Source organism: Dermacentor variabilis, chromosome 4, assembly GCF_050947875.1.
Source record: "Dermacentor variabilis isolate Ectoservices chromosome 4, ASM5094787v1, whole genome shotgun sequence".
In the NCBI taxonomy this organism is placed as follows: Eukaryota; Metazoa; Arthropoda; class Arachnida; order Ixodida; family Ixodidae; genus Dermacentor; species Dermacentor variabilis.
The window spans coordinates 127,313,282-127,335,414 of NC_134571.1; the positions used below are offsets into that span (position 1 = coordinate 127,313,282).

The 22,133-nt window shown below is 48.3% G+C and overlaps 1 protein-coding gene across 4 annotated transcripts; it reads right to left on the reverse strand.

Moving 5' to 3' along the window:
* Positions 1–351: 351 nt before the first annotated feature.
* Positions 352–21,589, reverse strand: LOC142579738 (uncharacterized). 4 transcript variants are annotated; one of them, XM_075690255.1, is made up of 3 exons: positions 21,408–21,490; positions 6,185–6,312; positions 352–3,200 (listed from the first exon to the last, which is right to left on the reverse strand). In XM_075690255.1, exon 3 carries the CDS (start codon positions 2,905–2,907, stop codon positions 1,489–1,491), a length of 1,419 nt encoding a protein of 472 aa, XP_075546370.1. In that variant the 5' UTR covers positions 2,908–3,200; positions 6,185–6,312; positions 21,408–21,490; the 3' UTR covers positions 352–1,488. The 4 variants fall into 4 exon arrangements, with proteins under 4 accessions (XP_075546370.1, XP_075546369.1, XP_075546368.1 ...); XM_075690254.1 differs by lacking the exons at positions 6,185–6,312; positions 21,408–21,490 and adding an exon at positions 21,507–21,589; XM_075690253.1 differs by lacking the exon at positions 6,185–6,312 and having other exon boundaries at positions 21,408–21,544.
* Between the last annotated feature and the right edge of the window lie 544 nt (positions 21,590–22,133).

Sequence of the window (22,133 nt, forward strand, 5' to 3'; positions counted from 1 at the left end):
GAAAGCAAAGCTTACTTTCTCATGCAAACACATTCAGTTAAGGTGAGGACTAGATCGTTGTGTTCATCTCCGTTACTTGCCTATTTTATTGTTATGCACACAACCGCAGCGAACACTTTGTCAAGCAGTGCATCTAAAATGACTTTCTTTCTATTCAACAAATCTCTTTTGAGTAGGTTATAGAAAACGAAAACAAGAGTGTGAGGACCATACTAAGAATGCATGTGCCATTATCCATGTCATTTATTCCCTTCCAAATAACCGAAAATAAGTCATTATTTTTCTATATTATTTGGGGGAAGAAACGACACTGAAAGGGCAAAGGATACATAAAAATTAAAGGGCCTCCAATAAATTAGAACAATGTTTTATTATGAAGCAACTTTCAAGGTTCTCAAAGGTCTGCACGGATCTTTACGAGCAAACAAGTTTCATACCAGTGCATTTAACAACACTGAAACCATTTGAATCATAGTACATCAAATCATAGTACATCAATCAAAAAAGCACATAATAATTGCATAATTTCAATTCCTAAGAAAATGTTGTTTTAAATGCATTACATAGCAATAGTAAATAGCAACTGAAATTCTCTAGAACTGTTCAGGACAATAAATGCGAATGAATTGAAACATTACATGCTATTAGTGCAAGTATTGACATATCGATAATTCGCAGAACCCAATCCCAAATTTTATTTAGTGCACTGAAACGAACTCACACAACTCATTAAGTAAAGAGCAGTTAAACGCTTGAATGCAGAAAGAAGTGCTTGTCTGCAAGACAGAGCTCAAACATGCTAATAATGAAAAGTGAAGACTTACAATGATTCATGCTAGTATAGAACTACATGCGTCACATACGCTGAGATTCCATGAAAAAAACTAAGGAAAACATGACAAGCAAGAAGGAACAATGAGGAGTGCACATAACTCAGCACTGCTGCACCGCATGTGTCAGGTTCACTTGTGGTGGCAAGGTGCCTATAGAGGTGGCTTTGGTGTCCAGCGGTTTGACAGAATAGGTGGCACTGAAACGACCTCTCGTTTATGTGGGTTGTGCATGTGTCAGTTCAGGCGAACTTCTGCAAGTAACTCCGAGGACATGAAGAGCCCTGACATGGCGTCTCCCTGAGTGGACACACAGGTGATCCTTCACCACGGACTTTGTGTGGACGAGCGGGTGTCGGCGCAGTGCAGACTTCCACGACAAATTCTCAGGACATGAAGGGCCCTGAATCAGCCTCTCACATTAGTGGAAGCGAAGTTCAGTGCGAACTTCCATGACTACCTCCGAGTACATGAACAGCACTGACATGGCCTCTCGCTGAGTGGATGCACATGTGATCCTTCAGTAAGGACATTTGAGGATTGCTGAGGGCATGAAGGGCACTTAAATGGCTGCCCGCCTGAATGGATGCAATGCTTTTGGTTTAATACACGCTTCCACAAGAAGTTCTCAGGACATGAACAGCTCTGAAACAGCCTCTCACATTAGTGACAGTGCAGGTGAACCTTCCATGTCTTTTGTTAGAAGCTTTGAGGGCATAACGGGCACTGAAATGGCTTCTCTCCGGTGTGAGTATGCAGGTGCTGGTTCAGAATCTACTGTGGGAAGCTCAGAGGGCATGCAAGGCACTGATATGGCTTCTCCTGTGTGGGTGTGCAGGTGCTGGTTCAGAACATTCTTCTTTGAGAAGCTCAGAGGGCATGCAAGGCATTGATACGGCCTCTCACCTGTGTGAGTGCACATGTGTTGTTTCAGAGTACTCTTTTGTGAGAAGCTCTGAGGGCACGAAGGGCAGTGAAATGGCTTCTCGCCTGTGTGGGTGCGCAGGTGCCGGTTCAGATGACACTTCTGTGATAATTTCTGAGGGCATAAAGGGCATTGAAATGGCTTCTCTCCTGTGTGGGTACGCAGGTGTACCTTCAGAACATTCTTATACGAGAATCTCTGAGGGCATGAAGGGCATTGAAATGGCTTCTCGCCTGTGTGGGTGCGTAGGTGTTGGTTCAGCGTACTCTTTTGTGAGAAGCTCTGAGGGCACGAAGGGCATTGAAATGGCTTCTCACCTGTGTGGGTGCACAGGTGCTGATTCAGATCACTCTTCTGTGATAATCTCTGAGGGCATAAAGGGCACTGATATGGCTTCTCGCCTGTGTGGGTGCGCAGGTGTCGGTTCAGATCACTCTTCTGTGAGAAGCTCCGAGCGCATGAAGGGCAGTGAAATGGCTTCTCTCCTGTGTGGGTGCGCAGGTGTTGGTTCAGACTACTCTTTTGTGAGAAGCTCTGAGGGCATGAAGCACAATGAAACGGCTTCTCTCCTGTGTGGGTGCGCAGGTGTTGGTTCAGAGAATTCTCATGTGAGAAGCTCTGAGGGCACACAGGGCACTGAAATGGCCTCTCGCCTGTGTGGGTGCGCAGATGCGAGCGCAGATTACTCTTTTGTGAGAAGCTTTGAGGGCACGCAGGGCATTGAAATGGCCTCTCGCCTGTGTGGGTGTGCAGGTGCTGGTTCAGAGTATCCTTTCGTGAGAAGCTTATAGGACATGAAGGGCACTGAAATGGCCTCTCGCCTGTGTGGGTGCGCAGGTGTTGGTTCAGATGAATCTTTTGTGAAAAGCTTTGGGTGCACGAAGGGCACTGAAATGGCCTCTCACCTGTGTGGGTGAGCAGGTGCTGGTTAAGAGCACTCTTTCGTGAGAAGCTTCGAGGACACGAAGGGCACTGAAAGGGCCTCTCGCCTGTGTGGGTGCGCAGGTGCTCGTTCAGAGCACTCTTTCGTGAGAAGCTTTGAGGACACGAAGGGCACTGAAATGGCCTCTCGCCTGTGTGAGTGCGCAAGTGGTCCTTGAGAGCACTCGTTCGTGAGAAGCTCTGAGGGCATAAATAGCAATGAAATGGCATTTCTTTTCGGTGGATGCACAAGTGTTGCTTTAGGTTAACTTTTTGTGAAAAACTCTGAGGACACTGAAATGGCCTTTTGGCTGTGTGAGTGTGCAGGTGTTGCTTCAGCTTGAACGTTCGTGAGAAGTTCCGAGGGCACAAATGGAATTCAAACACACGCTGGCCTGCATAGATCTTGGTGAGCACTTCAGGTCAGAGTTTATCCATCTCATAGACACGGGGGTTACAGCGGGGCGGTATCCTTCATGTAACTGCACCATCTGCATTTGCTGGACAGCTGGAATGCTTCAATGCTGCACCAAGAAAACAAGACAGGTTACCCAAGTAATGCTTTTCACTTAAAAATACAAATGTAATTATATAATGCCGAAGAAATGAAATTACATAGATGGTAGTGGTAAAGATCAGCCTTTTCTTCATTCAATGTGTTGGCAGTAATTTCAGATCAAATCAGAGCACAGCAGGTCAACCATCCTGATTTAGAATATATATATTTATGATTGCTCAATGGCCAAGTTGAAGAAATTTCCACAAATTTTTCCTTGATTTATTTTTTACCATTAAGCTAAAGTGGGAAGACTAGGAGCTTGGTATTAATACCATCATGGGCCTGATGACCAAATTAAGAACAGCAGCAGTTCAACTCGACCTAGGTTTCACGTTATTGTCTATTATGGTAGAGAGTTACATTTCTCAAATGTATTAATGCTGCCACCTCACTTGAGTCCAAGGAGGAATGAATATACAGAAAATGTGATCAAGGGGCAAAAACACAAACAATGGAAAACAATATTATAGCCAAACAATACAAATCACAAATACGGCATTTCTACTTTAAGCAACACTCTTAGGCTATTCATTCCCTTCTTTGTCTCAGAAAAATATTACTATCTATAAGCATTATCCACAGCACATAGGTCCTGCATCATTCTACTGTGGTACTGACGAATGCTGGCACGAGAAGGACACAGGTAAGATTATCTTGTAATGCTGGGCTCTCTTGTCACTAAATGCACGAGTTGTAGTTTGTCTAGCGTGTCTTCCCTGTAGCTATTCAAGATTGAGAATGACTCAGCATCTGCATCACACTATCAGTTTTTCTGCAGAAATTGCAGATGAACCTAACTGCTATTCGCTGTAATAATTATAATTTAACAATAGTTTATTGGCATATGGATCCCGCAAAGCTTATGCATATTCATAGCTAGGTCTGACAGCATAGCGATTGCCCCTACACCTGAATAGGGGCTCTTTTGAAATTGCGACAAATGTCCATGAACTTCTGAGAGCGCTAATGCAAATGTTTTCAATATGCTCGTCCCACCTCATGTGTTGTTACAATTACCTCGAGGTACTAATGGGTAGAAACATTGCTAGGTGTTGTTGCCAATAAAATAGGGAAAGTGTAAAGGTGTCTCCTCGCTGCTTATCTTCATAAACACAGCACTAATTAATGTTCAATCTCATTTTCTACCCTTTACACCAGTGGCAAATCTAATCAAGGTTATTGCTGAGCTTAGTTTCATCAGCTTGTGATTTAACTACTGTGTACAATACATCCAACCATATTTGCTATCAGTGACTATTAGGAACAGGAAAGGTCCCAAGAATGAGCCCTATCCTATGCTAAACCTGATGTCAAAAAAAAATGCCTCAAATACGATTACAGACTTTGACGTACTGAACACTGTTTTCAATATAGGCTCTGATAAAATGCACAGATTTGGTGTCTATTCGAATGCCTAAAGCTTACATGGAGCTTTATGTTCAGGCAAATTAATCAAAGGTGTTGGCGAAATCTAAAAATATACTGCCTCTATTTGTTCCCTGTTATTAACTGCTAAGTCGTGATAAGAGGCAATACGCTGAGTGACAGTAAAAGCCTTCCATAAAACCCTACTGGACTCATGTCGTCTTCATCAAGTATTGTTTAGGGTGCCAACAGATCACATGCTCTAACCTATTGCTGCAAAGTTGGGTCAGTCAGACAGGACAATAATTTTGCATGTTTAGGGGATGCACCCGCAGTGTTGGAAGCATGTGTATTTGGTAATGAATGGCTGGACACACAATATGCTGTACGGCCCCAAGAATAGTATATATTTTGCGAATACCTGACCGGCAGTTTCCCGGAGGATACGTTCATTGTCAAGACCAAGAGCCAAGCCAATAAATGTTCCACAGTGGCTTCAAGCAGCAATCATTTGATGATACGGCACACATCTCTCCCAATGGCACCGACTGTTCTATTGCATGCAAACCCCATCCGTTCACTACAACTTTGAATTGGAACCATGAAGCAGTCCTTTAGGGCACCAGTTGGAGTGCTAGAATATACTCGAGGCAGTGGAGCACACGTTATGCTGTGTTGACTAGAAAACTTAAGGTACCCTGTGCAGTGATGGAATAGCCATTTGGCCTTCTGGCGCAGATCTTAGCACCAACAAGAAGCTGATTTTGCACAGCAACTAGCTTCTGGGAGAGTGTCGAACCTACGTCAATCTTTCTTTCATTTAGATTATTCAAGGTGAATTCGGCACAAGACTATATGGTGCGATTTTAACTGAAATAGGCAATTAAGATAGCTGACGCCAGTTATGTGCATAAATAAGGCATTCTAGATAAAAAGAACCCATTTTTAATATAATGGTCAACCCTTTGCATACATCACGCTATAAGGCTGTTTATTGATGGTATAGCTCATCACTTATAAATAATTGGAAAGTTTCATCGTCAGCAGGTACTGACAATATCAACTGTAAACTACTAAAGAATACTGTCTCTGAGCACGTTTCTTATTCCATATTTTTCATCAATCTTAAATGACTGATCAGATTCCACAAGATTGGAAACCGCCAGTCATACCAATCTTCAGAGACTTCAACAAAAAATGTCTCCAAACTACCAACCGATATTGTTGACGTGTATATGCTGTAAAATGATGCAACATTGTCACAATGCCACGGGAGGGACAAAGACAACGAGTAACAACCAGACTAAAGAGACGATGGAATGGGGTTAACCTAACGTTCGGCCATACTGGTTTTACCGGCCATATGTTCTGCAGAATCACATTCCTATTTAACATTATATCTATGCCCATTTCATTTTTGGTGGTGGTGCTGGGTATTGCAAAAGACGGAACTCCGCAGCGGGCTTGTCCTCGGCCGTCCTACCGTGCTGACAGACGACCAGGCCTTGTGAGCATCACTGTCCGGTCCCATCGGTTGTGTGCAGCGACGCATTCGTATAAGCCAAGCCATTCTTCGATGCTTACTTGGTCGGTGTTGTTACCAGAGAAGGTGCCGGGGTCGCGCGGATGGTTAAAGACGACTGACGGTTGCGGTGTCGCGGATGCTTGTGGCCCAGGTGCGCTGGGTGCTGACGCCAAGCACGGCAGAAGTTCTGGGAATTTGTGGGCATGGGAATTTTGACAGAAAAGGACAGTTTAGAAAAGCTCAATGCTTTTATCAGTCCTTGAACTGTTTCAAAGCAAAGTTGGATTTGACGGTGGTCGCTATAAGGTAGCCTTCTCATTGAAAGGAGATTGTGAGTAGCTAGACAGCAATCAAAGAGAAGCTTTAAAGCGAGTGCATCTCTGTGGGGAAGAAAATAAAGTTTATTAGTGATTTTACTGCGGAATATGGCTCAAGCATAAAAATTTATATGAGAACATGTCTTGCTGAATGTAGGCCGGAAAGAAGTGGTACGCCATGTCTTGTATTCGTTACATTCCACATCACGCTGTCGTACGTAGTGAGTCAACAACCACAAGAATATGAATGATCTTTGAAGAGTCAGCATATGGACCTCATTTGTGACTGAAGAAATGCTTAGAAAAAGGACCTAATTTTCCGACTGACTTTGTTACTCCTCTCATACGTTTTTGGATTAATCAAACTACTTTGACTGCTGATATTTAAAAAAAGACCTTGGCAGATCGAACCATAGCTTGATATCTTTGAAAGTAATAGCTAGTGCATTACAAGAGACCACTGCAAACTTGAGTGACTGACGTGCTCCTCAACCACCATAATAGACCTTACACAGAAAGCGGTACGCTTATACAGCATAAAGACTTGAATTAAATGACACAAAGTGCCCAACCTTGACTTTGCAGAAACCTGCCAAAGCATAACAGTATACTGAGAAACGTGCAGTCTATTTCTAGTTTTCCCAAGAATGGCTCATAACCACTACTGGATATAACCACTACTGGAACCACTAGGGGGTAAAGCCACTACTGGAACTCAAATATTTCAAGCACGAATTATGGGTCAAACCAACGTTGCGTTGGTAACATTTGAAAGACTTAAGGCGCCTGGCTACGTGCGTTTCTGTGGTGCAGAACTCCGCTGCTACCCCCATCGACCCCGTCAACTGGTCTGCAAGATATGTCACAAGCTCGGCCATTGGGCTGATTACTGTCCTACGCCGCACGTGGTCCTTTCCGCGACGTGCGGGACTGACAACCCCACCCCGTCACATCCGTGCACCCCACACTGCAGATCCTGTGACGGGACCCACCCTACAGCGGATCCAAACTGCCCACGGCGTGCTAGGCAGACACTGAACAAAGCTTGGGTGCGGAAAGCTCTCGAGAAAGAGCAGCATGAACTCCAACGCTCCAGCGACCCGACCACTACCACAGATACGGCGGAGACCCGAACGTCGCGCGCCCCAACGAAGAAGACATGACAAGATCGGTCGGAGACCCGCTCGAGATCCCGTCGCAAGTTCCGGACCCGCTCCAAGTCTCGGTCCCGATCCCGCGAGGCATCGGTGCGCCTCCCAGAGAGGCGCCCTCCTTCCCCATCTTCCCAACCATCTTACAAGAAGGCCCTGCAGACCAACGCCCCAGCCAAGGTGACCCTGGTCCCTTCAGGGGTGCAGCGGACCGCGGAGAAGAAAACAGCAATGGAGGCGCCTCGGGAGGTAGGTAGGGCGGAGGGATTCCCACAGCTCGCTCCGCCCCGTAAATCTCTCCCTACCCCTTCCCCCATTACCAATTCGTTATCAAATCCCGATCCTCTAAGAGAAATAGCCCGCCTACGCCGTGACATGGAGGCGCGCTGTGAGCGCCTGCAAAAACATATGGACGCGCTGGTGGCAGACATGAGCACTAGTATGCAGGCGGCTCTGGGCAGGATAGAACGCCAAATGGAGGCCCTTCAAATAGGGATCACGGAGCAAGTGAAATCATGTATAGAGTGCACTTTCGCACGCATACAAGTTCCTGAGCTTAGCGGTAACAACGAAAGCGCGCTTTCCGACCAAGGCTCTCGGCCGCAACCTTCAAATGTGGGCATCCGGCGCCCGCATCCCTATGCACGACCGCCTGCTTCCTCTCGCGATGATGATTGCGCCGCGTAACGCGGAGCAACTAGTGGTGTGGCAGTGGAATTGTAGGAGATTCCGCAGAAAACGAGGTTCCCTACAGCAGTATATCGCCACATCCACGAACCCTCCCGATGTCATCCTCTTACAAGTCAATTGCACCCCTTCTTCATCAGGCTACGGCACGCTCTCGGGTGTCTCTCCTCATGTGGGAGCCTCAGTTTCGAAACATGTTACATGTCGCATGCATACCACTAACATTGACATTCCTCACCAAATATTGGAAATAATTACGCAAGGTAATCGCAGCGAGAGTCTGTTTATACTCAATGCATACAGTTCCCCCCGTTCGCGAACGCAGTTTTCAGCACCTACTAACAGAATTTGGTAGGTTTGGACGGGTTTGTGCGGTGGCCGCCGACTTTAACGTTCCGCATACTGCATGGGGTTACGTTAAATCGCAGCCTAAGGGGCCCCCTTATGGAATGCCATCTGTAACATGAGATACACACTGCTTACCGACCCAGAGCACCCCACTCGGATTGGCAACAGCGTATCTCGTGACACCTGCGCTGACCTTACCTTCGTGCGCAATACTGGCCCAGTCGTTGCGCACGGGCCTTTAGAGGTGCACCTTGGTAGTGACCACTACATTGTGGCGACCACCTTGTCATTACGGAGTGCACGCAGGCGCGAGCGAAATGTGCGTATAACGGACTGGGCGAAATTCAGGGAACGTCGCCAGGACCCACCTGAGCGCCAAGGGTACGAGCGCTGGCTTGACTCTCTCGCACAAGATCTAGAGGCCACCACGAGCACGCTGCGCACCACAACCGAGGCACCAGACATAGACCCGCATTTACTTCATCTTTGGAACGCCCGCAGAGGGTTGACACGACGATGGAAACGACAACGCCTCAACCGCAAACTTAGGAAACGTATAGAGCAAATTACACTGGAATCTCAGGAGTATGCAGAGATCCTTACGAGGAATAACTGGCGAGGATTTCGTGATCACCTCGCAGGCACATTGAGCACAGCAAAAACTTGGTCGACTCTTCGCTCACACACAGATCCCACCACAACAAAGGGAAAAACATTTCAACAGCTGCACATCCTAATGCACGAGTACAGGGTCGATGTCTCGACACTCCTCAGAGAGCTAGAGAAGCATTTCATACCCACAGGCCCGCCACCGCAGTACCCTGACTATCCTTATGTAGGCGAGGCGAACGAATTGCTCGATGCAGACATCACATCTGACGAGGTGCGGGTGGTCCTACAAGACCTACGCCGCAACACGGCACCGGGAGCCGACCACATCCGATTCGCCACCCTTCGTAACCTCAGTGACGCGGATATTAACCACCTCACCCATATCTTCAATGATTGCTGGCGCAAGGGCACGCTTCCCCAAGCATGGCGACACGCCGACATCAAACTGATCCCCAAACCGGGCAAGCCTGTTCACGTTGAAAACTTATGACCCATCTCCCTAACATCCTGCATTGGTAAGCTCATGAAGCATGTACTCTTGCGGCGTCTGCAGCCCTTTCTCGAAGAAAAATCATTCTTTTCTAACTCTCAATTCGGATATCGGCCCCATCTGACTGCCAAAGATGTGCTTTTACAATTGCGAGAGGAAGTCATAGGACCTCCGCCGTCCGCCCAAACGAGAGCACTCATCGCCTTAGACCTAAAAGGGGCATTCGATAATGTTGAACATGACCTCATCCTTCGCAATGTTGCACATTCACACTGTGGAATTGGTATGTACAACTATATCCGTGCATTTCTTCGAGATCGCACAGCCACCGTAGGAATGGGACCGCATCGATCCGGTACGATTCGCCTTGCAGGACGTGGGACACCCCTGGGCTCAGTTCTTTCCCCTACTCTATTTAATATCGCGCTCGCAGGGCTCCCCCGGCTACTCGACCAGATCCCTGATGTCACCCATGCTATTTATGAGGACGACATTACTATCTGGTCGACACGGGGTTCCGACGGAGCCATCCAGGACCGACTGCAGCAAGCAGTCGATACAGTTTCCGAGTACGCGAGAAAATGCGGCTTAAGATGTGCTCCGGAAAAGTCGGAGCTCATAATCATTCGCCCCCGGAGCCGTTCCTCTACTCCCCCTATCACTGTGCACGTAGATGGCACACCGAAACCACAGGTTAATCGGGCTCGTATCCTCGGCCTACACGTCCAAGCGGATGGCAGGTCAAACTACACTGTTTCCCTTCTATCCAGACAGATTGAGCAAATTCTGGCCATGATCCGGAGGGTCTCCAACAGGCGCTCGGGCCTTCGAGAAGAGGACCTGCTGCGCTTGGTGGAGGCATGCGTGATCAGCCGCCTTACATACCATCTCCCACTTCAGCGGTTGACCCGAGCGCAACAACTTCGCATAGACGCAATGATTCGCAAAGCGACGAAGCTGGCCCATGGCCTCCCGAATTATACTTCCACACGCCGTCTCCTTAACTTAGGGACACATAACACACTAGGCGAGCTGCTAGAGGCACATTGGGTCAGCCAGTGCCAGGGCCTCCTACTCACTCTTACTGGCCACCATCTACTCACACGGCTAGGATACTCTGTCCCACCCCTTGAGTCTGAAAGCCGTCCAACGATCTTGTCGTCAGCGATACGCCAAGCACTAAGTATTCATTCATTGCCACGTAATATGCACCCCGAGCATGACAAAGGGCGGCGCAAAGCCCGTGTACGATACATTGGCCGCATGCTTGCAAACATCCCGGAAACGCATACTTTATACACGGACACATCACGCACTCAAGAGGGCTATACCTCGGTAGTTTTTGATGGCACCGAAACCCTGAGAGACTCTGCTGCAATGCGCGGAACAAATGCAGCTTACGGAGAAATTCTCGGTGTTGCTCTTGCAATTCGATACGCCATCCGTGTTCCTGAGGAAGTGTGTATATTGACGGACTCGCAACAGGCATGCCGGGCCTTCCTATCAGGACATGGCATCCCGAGAGCGGCGCACCAAATTCTCAAACAGATCCCGCAAAATACACCAACTACACCTCCCCGCATCCACTTACTCTGGACCCCTGGTCATACCTCGCTGCCAGGTAACGAACGCGCATATGCGGTTGCCTGAGAAATTTCCCTCCGGGCGACTCGGCGTGGTGAGGCGACTAGTTCAGAATGGGGGGATCCCTTGCTCCGTTACAAAGACATACTCCGTCATTATACACGCATTCGTCGCACCCACGCCGCACCACTGCCGTCCTTCTCGCGGGAGGAAGCAGTGGCATTACGCCAGTTACAAACCGCAACTTTTACAAATCTTGTCTCTCTCAATAAATTCTACCCACACTGTTATGCAGATCGTTGCCCTGGCTGTGGCAGCTCGCCCACAATCTTCCACGTCACGATTGAGTGCACTGCAAGCCTCTTTCCTCCCTTGCCAACTCTCCTTTACCCCCTACGCAACAAAGAGCTGCGGGACGAAGCCCTCCGCGACGGACCTCCCGAGGTCCTCCGAGCTGTGACACAACGGGCTCGAAACATCGCCGGAATCATCTTAGCGACCCTGGACTGAGGGTTCCTCCCACACTGCTCTCATCATTCAAATTTTATTAATAAAGATGTTTTACTCTCTCTCTTTAGTTGCCCCAAGAATGGCTCATAACCACTACGGCATATTGGTCGGCAAGTAAACAGCTTTACAAGTGTTCGTATAAGGACTGTTTAAAAAAGTACCCCATCAGAGTGTAATTTCATGCACGACTGCATCCCATAACTTCTTCCTCCATCGCCATCAGGAAGATATGCACACTGATGTTTTATAAAGTGTTGCTGTGCGACACGAAAATACTGATTGCATGAGTTTATTTCCCCCTTTTCAAGCATGCATCCATGGTTTAATGGTAGAGCATCGAGCTTCTGTTGCTAGGGGCCACAATTTTAAACTAACCAACAAACGTTTTTATTTATTTGATGCAGTGAGCCAAGCTGACCATAAATGGTCAGAAACTGACAAACTGCAACGTCGGGGGAAAAGGCAAAGAAAGCTATCACTTTAAAAGTCTTTCTACAGATGAATATCAAGAAAGAAGAAAAAAGATACTCAGCTCTAAGAAAACTAAGAACAGGGACAGTGTCCGCCATGAACTCTCTCTCTCGTAGTATTATGGTTGATTTACTTGAAAATTAGTTCTCGCAACGGCCATGATCCTATTTTGTACTCTCTCCCGTTCAAGAATGACAGAATATCTGATCGAATTAAAGAATTACCATACTTAAGAACAGCAAGTCTGCAGAACTAATGCACAAAAAGTGTCATGGATGCTAGTCAAGCTACAAAAAGCCTGCCTAAAATTACCTGAAATAAGTGTAGAGAACATGCACATGGAATGAGCCCCTGCTGTCTACTAAAACAAGACTTTAGCTTCTTCGTCGAGCTTTTCTAAAACTTATATTCTGGCTGCCCCATTATAGGCCTTACGCTAATAATGAATCAAAGGGATATCAGCACCATTCAGTAACAATGAGGACAAGCTGAGATCTAGTTATTGTCATTACATGCCGATGAAAAGAACTTCATTTAGTACCACTTCCATAACTGGGAACGCTACATGCTTGTGTATGAAGGTACAGATGCCAGCTCTATCCAATAGACAGATGAGTGGGCATTGGGCAGCCATGGAAGCTGCTGGCACCATCCTGCTCTCCAAGATAAGTACTCTCCACTGATGTATGAGCAGAGTGGCTGAGAGGCACAATCCTGAACTGCCAATCTGTTGACTCTGCGTTAATGTCCTTGCAGCAGAATGAGAACATTTCGTTCGTTGTAGCTTCCTTGCAAAGTATTTTGGGATAATAGTGATGGGCAGGCGGAGGCATCACTAGAGATCAAAACAAGCAGGGGAGTTTTATATCTCCTTGCATGTTAACATTTTGTACAGGGCAGCCTGCTTAAGATGAATTTTCCCATACGTCACTAGAGAAATAAACTCCACTGCAAGCTGTAGAACTGCTGGCACCGTAGTTACAGCAATGAAGGCACGAAATCAGAAAATAATTTTTAGCACTTCCTTCAAAACTTAAATAGCTGATGAATAAGTGTCACAATAGGCGCCATTGGGTGACAATACAGTTAAATTTCAATAAAGAGAGGTCGGTGCGATCGGCACTTCGTTAGATAAAAAATTTCCCTAAATTGAAATTCCACTTTTTCGGAAAAGTACTGTCGCCAAGCGATTCTTTTTTACTTGGAAGGGGCGTAACGATTCAACTTGACTCCATTTCCCCATTTGCCCTTTTCCCTACATACACCAGCGTGCAATCAACTTGCCTAATAGTTTTTTTTTCCGCTACATTATATTTGCGGTAAAATCGTCTCATAAATTTCACATTATTTCTCTGGAAATTTGTCATTTTCTTCAGCACGTGGAGGGCAGCTTCTCTCAACTTCAATCATGGAGAACGCCCTCTGTGTAGTAGTAGGTCATTCCAGCGACGCAGGCGGCCCCGCACGGCCCTCCTCCGAAGCAGTCACTCGGTGATAGAAATCTGCGACGCACTTCGGCGGTTCGGTCTGGCGGGGTGCATGAACGCGGTAATGAGGAAAAGAAGGGTACAGTAATCGCATATGCAGCGTGCCGCAGCGCTCGAACCTTGCCGTAGCGAATGTTCACTGCTACGGTATTTTTTTAAATGTACTTCAAGACAGGCGTAACGACCCGAGGCACTGCAACCAGTTACGAAGCTCGTACTACATTTGCACAACACTGAATCGTGTACAGTGGGCATCGCACTTGTCTACAGCGATCGAGCCGAGCACTGCGCAAGTAAGAAACAAATTTTAAGGGAGCTACCGAGTTACGAAGAAACAACTCGAAACGCAAGTGGAAAAACGTGAAACCCGTTCAGGCACAAGTACTTTGTCATTATTCAAACAGCTACGCTAAAGTTAAGTTCATTTGCTCCGGCCTACGCTGCTCGAGGCTCTAAACGAGCGAGATCACCCCTGAACGTTACGAGTTTCGTAAATTTTATTATACAGCCCTTTTCCTTAGTTTGCATTCCAAAATGCACTAAAGCTTGTTTCTTACTGCACAGGATTAATTTGTTGAAAACAGGAGCGCTCGAAAAACAACTAACATCTGTTACCGGTATGCGTTTGCGTTTACTAAGTACTCGTGAAAACACAAATATATGGCTTCATGCCCGTGAGCATTTTCAAGGCTATAGTAACGACATACTGACCTTTACAGAGCCTGTACCTTTACGAACTGCGGCGTTAATGCAGTGCCGCGGGCCCTTGATTGCACTCGTCTGCAGGCACAGCGATTCGACGCTGACCTCGGTTTCTCTAAATTGAATAGTAAGCTGTTGGGCTAGTTGGTTTGACATGATTTTTGCAAAGGGGATCGAGCGCAGAAACGTTGCGGAAAAATGAAACGGGACAGAAAAGACGCTCACTTGCAACTAAGTATATTCTCAGACACAAAACGATCTCACACAACCTAAAAAGAATCGGGAAGAAACCGGCGTTGACCTCCTCTTCACAGCTCTTCTCAAGCTTTCTCGGTTGTACGCCTTTGCAACACGGCCACAACAAGAACAAGACATGTGGAAAGAAACACACAAAATTGCTCGCCTCCTGTGCTACCGATGTGGTATATAAGATACCAGTCGACTGTGGGAGATGTTACATTGGCCAGACGGGGCGCTGTCTAAATGACAGGCTAAGAGAACATTCTTCATATTTAAAGGCCCTGAGCAAGTCTGCGCACCTTCCTGTGCACGGCAGGGATTATGGCTGTAAACCCATTTTAGATAAAACCGAGATTACAAGCAGATTCAAAGGCAGACTCGAGAAAGGGAAACCCTCGAGGCAGGCCAGATTCACGCTCGTGCTAACCTTTGTATTGGTGCTCCGTCAGCGCATCTTACCTAAAGGCAGACTCGAAAGGGAAACCCTCGAGGCAGGCCAGATTCACGCTCGTGCTAACCTTTGTATTGGTGCTCCGTCAGCGCATCTTATGGGTATGGAATTTGCGTCCCTCGCCCTTGGCTTAAGTTTCTAGGCCACCTCCTGTGTCACTCTCCCCCCGAATGTTTTCTTGGAATTACTTTTGTCAGGCCACTTGCACGTGCCGTTGTTGCTATCACCTACACTATTGGCCAAGAGGAGTTACGGAGTCGCCATCTATGGGTAGCGCCTCGCTGGCGTAGTATGAGGGATCACGCGGCACGCTCCTCATAGGTTTTGCTGTCAGCGCTCACTCAAAACACCACGCGGAAGCTCTCCCGGACATTTCTGTAAGTACTTTCGAAACGAGAGAAGCTTTTACTGTCTAAATAATAATATTGGGCAAACTGAAAGCACAGAATCGTTTACAGACGCTACCTCTTTACCGAATACGTACAGTGAACGCCACTGCGCGCGGTCGCCGCGATGGAGTCTCCCGAACCGGCTTCTTGCGTGAAAGGTAGGCAAACGCCGAGAGCAAACTATGCGAAATATGTTCTTATTATGTTTGCATAACTAAATAACAGAAAAGAGAAGGGAGGCAGACCCAAAGATTGGAAGCCAGTCTCCGAAAGCAGCATCAGTCTTCGCACTTGTGACGGGGGGTGATACCCAGGGTCGACGTTATTCGGGTCCTGGGCATGTTTGTCGAATTCAACGGCGGGAACGGAACGGCTCTCCGCAAGATCATCGCAAAGACAGACAACGCTTTCCGCCTCGTTCGCAGAATAGCAAACCGGCACCGAGGAATGAAGGAAAACAATCTCCTCAGGCTTATCAATGCCTTCGTACTATGTCACTTTACGTACACAATTTCTATGCATCACTGGCTCAGAGCGGAGCGAGACAAGCTCAACGCTCTCATCCGCAAAGTGGTCAAGAGGGCTCTTGGGCTACCCATCAGGACCCATACCGAGGATCTCCTTAAGCTGGGGGTGCATAACACTGCCGAGGAGATTGCCGAAGCCCAAGAACGCGCGCAACTCACTCGCCTGAGCACCACAGCGGCAGGTAAACACATCCTCGAAGAGCTGGGTTACCAACCTGCGGGATTCCCAATGGTCAATACCCCGATCCCCAGGTGCATTCGAGAAAAGTTCGAAGTGGCCCCTGTGCCCCGAAACGTCCATCCCGTCCATAACGAGGGCAGACGCAAGGCCAGAGCAGCGGCCATCCTCAAACAGATCAAGCAACGAGACATTTAGAGCAAGCTTCGTCGACGCCGCGGAGTACAGCGATGGGAAGACCTTTGCCATCGTTGTGGTCGACTCCAGCGGCAACATTTCCAACTGCGCCTCCATTCGCACTTCAGACCCCGGTGTCGCCGAGCAAGCCGCCATCGCCCTCGCCCTGCTAGACGGTCGTGGGTCCGAGATATATAGCGATTCCAAAACGGCAGTTAGGGCTTTTCAGAAGGGTTGCATCGCCAAGCAAGCTGCTCGTCTTCTTAGCAGCTCGAGTCGAGATGCTCTCACGCATCATTCAATCCACTGGTTTCCAGCTCACGTAGGGTCTGTCGAGGGTGCTCCCCCGAACCTCAATGAGTCTGCTCACGAGGCTGCGCGTGACCTCACCGACCGCGCTTCCTCTGCAAGAAGCACCGACTCCCCTCCTCCCTACGGCCACAGGGACGCTCCCGCTACTCACAACGAGATTATTAAATTCTTCTAGATGTCTAGAAGGGTCTTTCCACCCCCTCACCCCAAGTTGAATAGGGCGCAAGCCGTTTCGCTTAGGCTTCTGCAGACCAGTACGTATCCGTGTCTGTCCGTTCTCCACGAGGCTTACCCGGACGTGTATCGCGACGACGCCTGCCCCTCCTGCGGACAGACCTCCACTCTAGCGCACATGCTGTGGGAGTGTGGGTCGACATACCCCAAGTTCATCAAGGAGGAGTGGGACTCGCTTCTGCGTAGCCCCGCTCCAGAAAAGCAAATCCTGGCTGTCCGGCGTGCCCGCGACCGGGCCGGTGGGCTAGACCTGCCGGTCCCGACGTGGGACTAGCCAGGTGCGCGACGAGTTCGCGTCCTCGCCGGACCTGCAATAAATGTTTCTTCACTCACTCACTCACTCACTCACGTAATAGAATGACGCCTCAATGCAGCGACCGCACAGGTTAGCAGCGACCGACTGCGCGTCTGCATGCTTGTCCGCGCACTGTTTCGCTTTCGCCACGTGAGCATTTTCGCACCGTGCCATGAGCTTTAGGCCGCAGAATATGAGCATTTGACAGTATACAAGCAACAAATGTTGCGTGGACGCTATCAGAGCTGTTCAAAAATAATTTCATTGTAGACTTCGACGCCTACGGGGACTGTGATGTGCCGTCGCGACGATTTAATCTTTCTTTTTTCTAAATTCTTGGACGTTTCAATATTATTTCTCGAGTTGCGTCGCATTGTATGTTTATCGGTGTTCTCAGCGTGCGATTTCCGGCTACTTTTTTTTTTTTTGTAATCCAGTGCATTAATTCACAACACAAACATGACCATATGCCATGCTTTTTTTTTTTAATGTGCTTCTTACCGCTCCCTTTCCACTCCAGTGAACTTGCCAGTATTTATAGCATCGACAAGTTCATAGACCAAACCGTCATGACATTAGTCGGGCAGCGGACTCGGGCGGGCGTCTCAGTGCGCGTTTTCCGAACATCGCAGTCCCAGCGCCGTAGCAGAAATCTTCCTCGCGTCTGTGCTTGCTGCATACCCGAGTTGTAGCTGTCTGCCGGTTTTATGTTTCGCGAGCCAAGCTTCACGCAGCTTCTTGTCCTGCGGCTACGTATGAAGGCTGACACCGGGCTCCGTTGCGTACGTCCGGCACTGCGGCACCGAGCAGTAGCCTACCATGTTGCGCGCCTTCAAAGGCAGCCACTACCTATTGTAGTGTTTTAATCCTTGTAAAGGAGACACTCGAAGCGGAAAAATCTCGCCAATAAATGAGGGCCGCAGCGTACGAAGGAATTTAAACTCGTTTTCAGCTCGCTTCGGCGCTCCCGAAGCAGCCGACGCGGCCGCTATGTCCACGTGATCCCTAATAGCACGTCACGCCGACGGTGGCGCCAGCTTTTCCAGTGGTGGAGCTCGAGGCCAATAGCTGTCATTATTGATGTAGTGATGCATGCCCCGTTAATCAAATTATATATATATATATATATATATATATATATATATATATATATATATATATATATATATATATATATATTGTAAAAAAGATGTTTACATTATATATATATATATATATATATATATATATATATATATATATATATATATATATATATAATGTAAACATCTTTTTTACAATGCTCGATGACAGCGCATGCGCAATAACGTTCCTGGTGGTTTGTCTCTGAACATATACTTAGTCGCAAGTGAGCATCTTTCCTGCCCATGTCTCCTTCCGCAACGCTTGTGCGCTCCCTTTTGCAAAAATCGTCTCTAATGGACTTGATGCCGCAGCATATGATGTGACCGGCGTTGAACGTAGGTTTGCCTTCATTTACACACCTCTGCGTCTCTTTAGCGAGAGAGAAAGGATGGTTTGCAGCGAAACTAGGGCGCCTGACGTGCTTTGCTACTCGAGATGCACACGCTTGCGAGATCGCCTTATCACTGTCTCGGCAGCCATTTTGACCTACCTTCGCGCCGCCTATAGTCGCTAGAATGACCGAATCCCATGCTGAATCCCGAAAGGAGCGGCAAAGTTCTTTATATCGCGCTGATCGTTTACGCTTTAGTGGGCACGGACGCCCCATTTGGTGATCGCTATGTCTGACGGAGCAAGGTTCTGACTGGTGCTGTATAAGTCGTGGGTCGCTTGTTTCGTCACGACGATAGATTGTATTTTTTACAAGTACTGCTCCAGCAGGGCACATGTAACCGGCAAACGGAGGTTTCAGGAGAGTACATGAGGTTATAATAAAGCAAGCGGCGCAGGATCTCCAGGGCACCCAAGGGGTAGCGGGGGAGACCGAAGCGTGCCAGGGGGTGTTCGCATAAAAAATTGGCTGTCCGCTATCGCGGACAGCCGATCTTACTCATACCTGGCACGTGCAGGCCTCGGCGAGCCCCAGCCCACAAAGCAGTCCGAGTTCTAGCTTTGTCGTCCCCGTTGCCACTTTGGTGTCCGGGAGGCGCGCCAGACATGTTGTTACAATTTAGTAGTAAAAACAAGATTGAATATAATTACGTTCAGTCGCTAACTTGTGACGCTAAGTTCAGCGCTACCACGCTCCACGTACGTCTTCTACAACACCAGTCAGAACTTTGCCTCTGAAGGTATATCGGACAGACTTTCTCACGCCTGCGGCGCTGGTGCTGAGTTAGTCATCGACACCGGCAGCCTTTCAGCCACCTGCGTTCAACCGCGGTTGCTAAGGCACTGTGCCTTCTAGATTTTCAATATATGCGGCCCGGGCTCTACTACGCTCGCTACGGCTCCCACAGGAATATCTGTGATGTTATTTGCATCGCCGTCAGGCGCGAGAAAGCTAGCATTCGCCACGACTGACTTAGCACGAGTGCCACAGGTGCGAGATAGTCTGTCCGGCACAGCGGTCGCCAAATCGGACGTCAGTGCCCGCTGCTTCACCCATTTTACCGCGCCGGCAGCGAGCGTCCGAGCATGACCAAACTCGGCCCCACTCCGCAATGCCGGCACGCCTAAGGACAAACGCCTACAAGAAACCTCCGGCGCAGTGGCGTAGCGAGGTCGTCTGGCACCCGGGGCCCATAGGTCTTCTGTCACCCCCCCCCCCCTGATGTAGTCGAGGAAGGCGAGGATATCGATAATTTCCGGGTTTCATACTGGGCGCCGCCCGCAGTGCCAAAGTACTGCAGGTTGTAGCACCCAAAACGATATTGTTTAAGAAGCTTTTGTTGAGTTAATAATATGACTTTGAGTCCTCAATTCTCGAATTGAAGTGCTTCCTCTATAAGTACTAATTACGGGATTATTAAGGAGATGGTTATTACTTATCTGCCATATTTTTCGCGCTACCGAATTCCCAGTAATCACAAAAGGACATATCTTCATAGAATCTCGATCGGGAAATATCCTTACAAAATTCGCCTTTCTTTCTTTTATAAAATTCTGTGCAGCTGATACAGACACTGTACTTGTGGCATGAAGTCACACAACAACAGTTTTCTGAAACTTTCGAGCGTAAGAAGGAAAGCGTGAAACATAACGGCAGGTTTCGCCGCGGCTTCTCAGAGCGAGCGGGGGAGGGGAAATAAAAGCGAGCCGGACATCACGGCGGGCCCGCGACTACAGCCTGTCGAGTCATACGCCGCCAAACTCTTCGGCCGAACCCAGTCTGAAGACGATCCAGAGAATCCCATTCGCGACTTTTGACGGCCCCATTTACGCAACGTCGCTCTCCACGAACGCTTCGCCGTAAACGCGAGCGCCGGGCGCGCTGGTTGAACGCCCTTTTGCTGCTGTCTTTGTTCGTCTTCGCTGCGCGTTCTGAACGGAAGAGGGACCCAAGAGCCCCAACGCCTTACAACGCCTCACTGTATGTTTCGCGACTCCTGCTCTCAGCATGAACGCACAGCACGAGCGTACCCCACATGAAACGTTCCGCTAAGGTGAGTAGTTTAGCGACCATTTCGCGAATTAAATTTGTTAGCCCGCACATTCGTGCAATTATTTCGTGAGGTGTTGATAGAGCTGCAGTCGACAATTCTGCGGCGCAGCGCATCGGGTTCCTGAGCTCGGGCTACTGGATACCGGAGCATTCTCTGCAATTTGCGCCCAGTCAAGCTGGCGGAAAGACGGGTGCATTCCGGCATAAATGACACCCCCCCCCCCCCCCACTGGCCCCTTGCACCCGGGGCCCACGGCCCCCCGGCCCCCCCTGTTGCTACGCCACTGCTCCGGCGTAGTGCCTAGGCAGAGTAGTTTATTCAAGGAGCAAATGCCCCAAGATTTTCTCTCTCGCGCCTGCGCACAAACGGCTGGCGATCCCTCAAATGAACGTCTCGTCCGAATCCCATACCGAATCCCGAAACGAGCGGCGAAATGCTTTATACCACGTCGATCGAGATCCCTTGCACGGTGCTAACTGGCCTTGCTCACAGGCGAAAGGGTGTTGCATTTAGTCGAGGCGTTTAGTACTACCGCCTCTACCGGTACTCACGCTTGTCATTGTGCACACGAGGTAGGGAACACTGGTCTTGGAAATGGCAGAAACAACCAGCGGCACACACTAAATCCGGTATAAAAAACAGTTTCTCACTGTAACACCTAGAGGGAAATCTGGCGCCACCGTGCCATCATGGGAATGACGTATATGCATCCATGCATGCGAGGGATGCGAGGCTTGTGTTGGCTGGTTTTGTAAGAGGCTTCGTCTAAAGCGTGGATATGGCTACACAAGTAACGCGTTCTTAAAGTAAAATATTCATACAATGTTTCCATTCGTGCATATTACATCTTTACTCACCTATAATGCATGACCAAGGGAAGAAAAGCAAGAACAGACGACAAACTGTTTTAAAGCGAGCGCGAAACTTGTCGTCTGTTCTCCAACTTTAGCGGCCCGTTGATACTTTATATTGATATTATATTATACTGGTATTATATAATTGTGCATGCAATAACAAGTTTTTATAGTTAAACAAAACATGTTTTTGTGTAATAATAAAGCTAAAACGGCTTTTTACGTGTTGTTTTAGTAGAAAATTAATCATTGTGACAGACGGAAAGCAGGCGTTGCGCGCACCTGGTCGTTTGAGCGGGTGTGTGGATTGCTGTACTGGCTGTAACCATGGCTGTAACCATGGGGTTAATACATGGGTTAATACAATGGCTGTAACGCCCTTGCTGCATGGCAGTATCTGCGTTCACCCGGTCGACGGAATGC

Bases quoted from the DNA above. Each gene is read 5' to 3' on its own strand.
- LOC142579738 (XM_075690254.1), bottom strand. From the start codon at position 2,907: ATGCCATTTCATTGCTATTTATGCCCTCAGAGCTTCTCACGAACGAGT.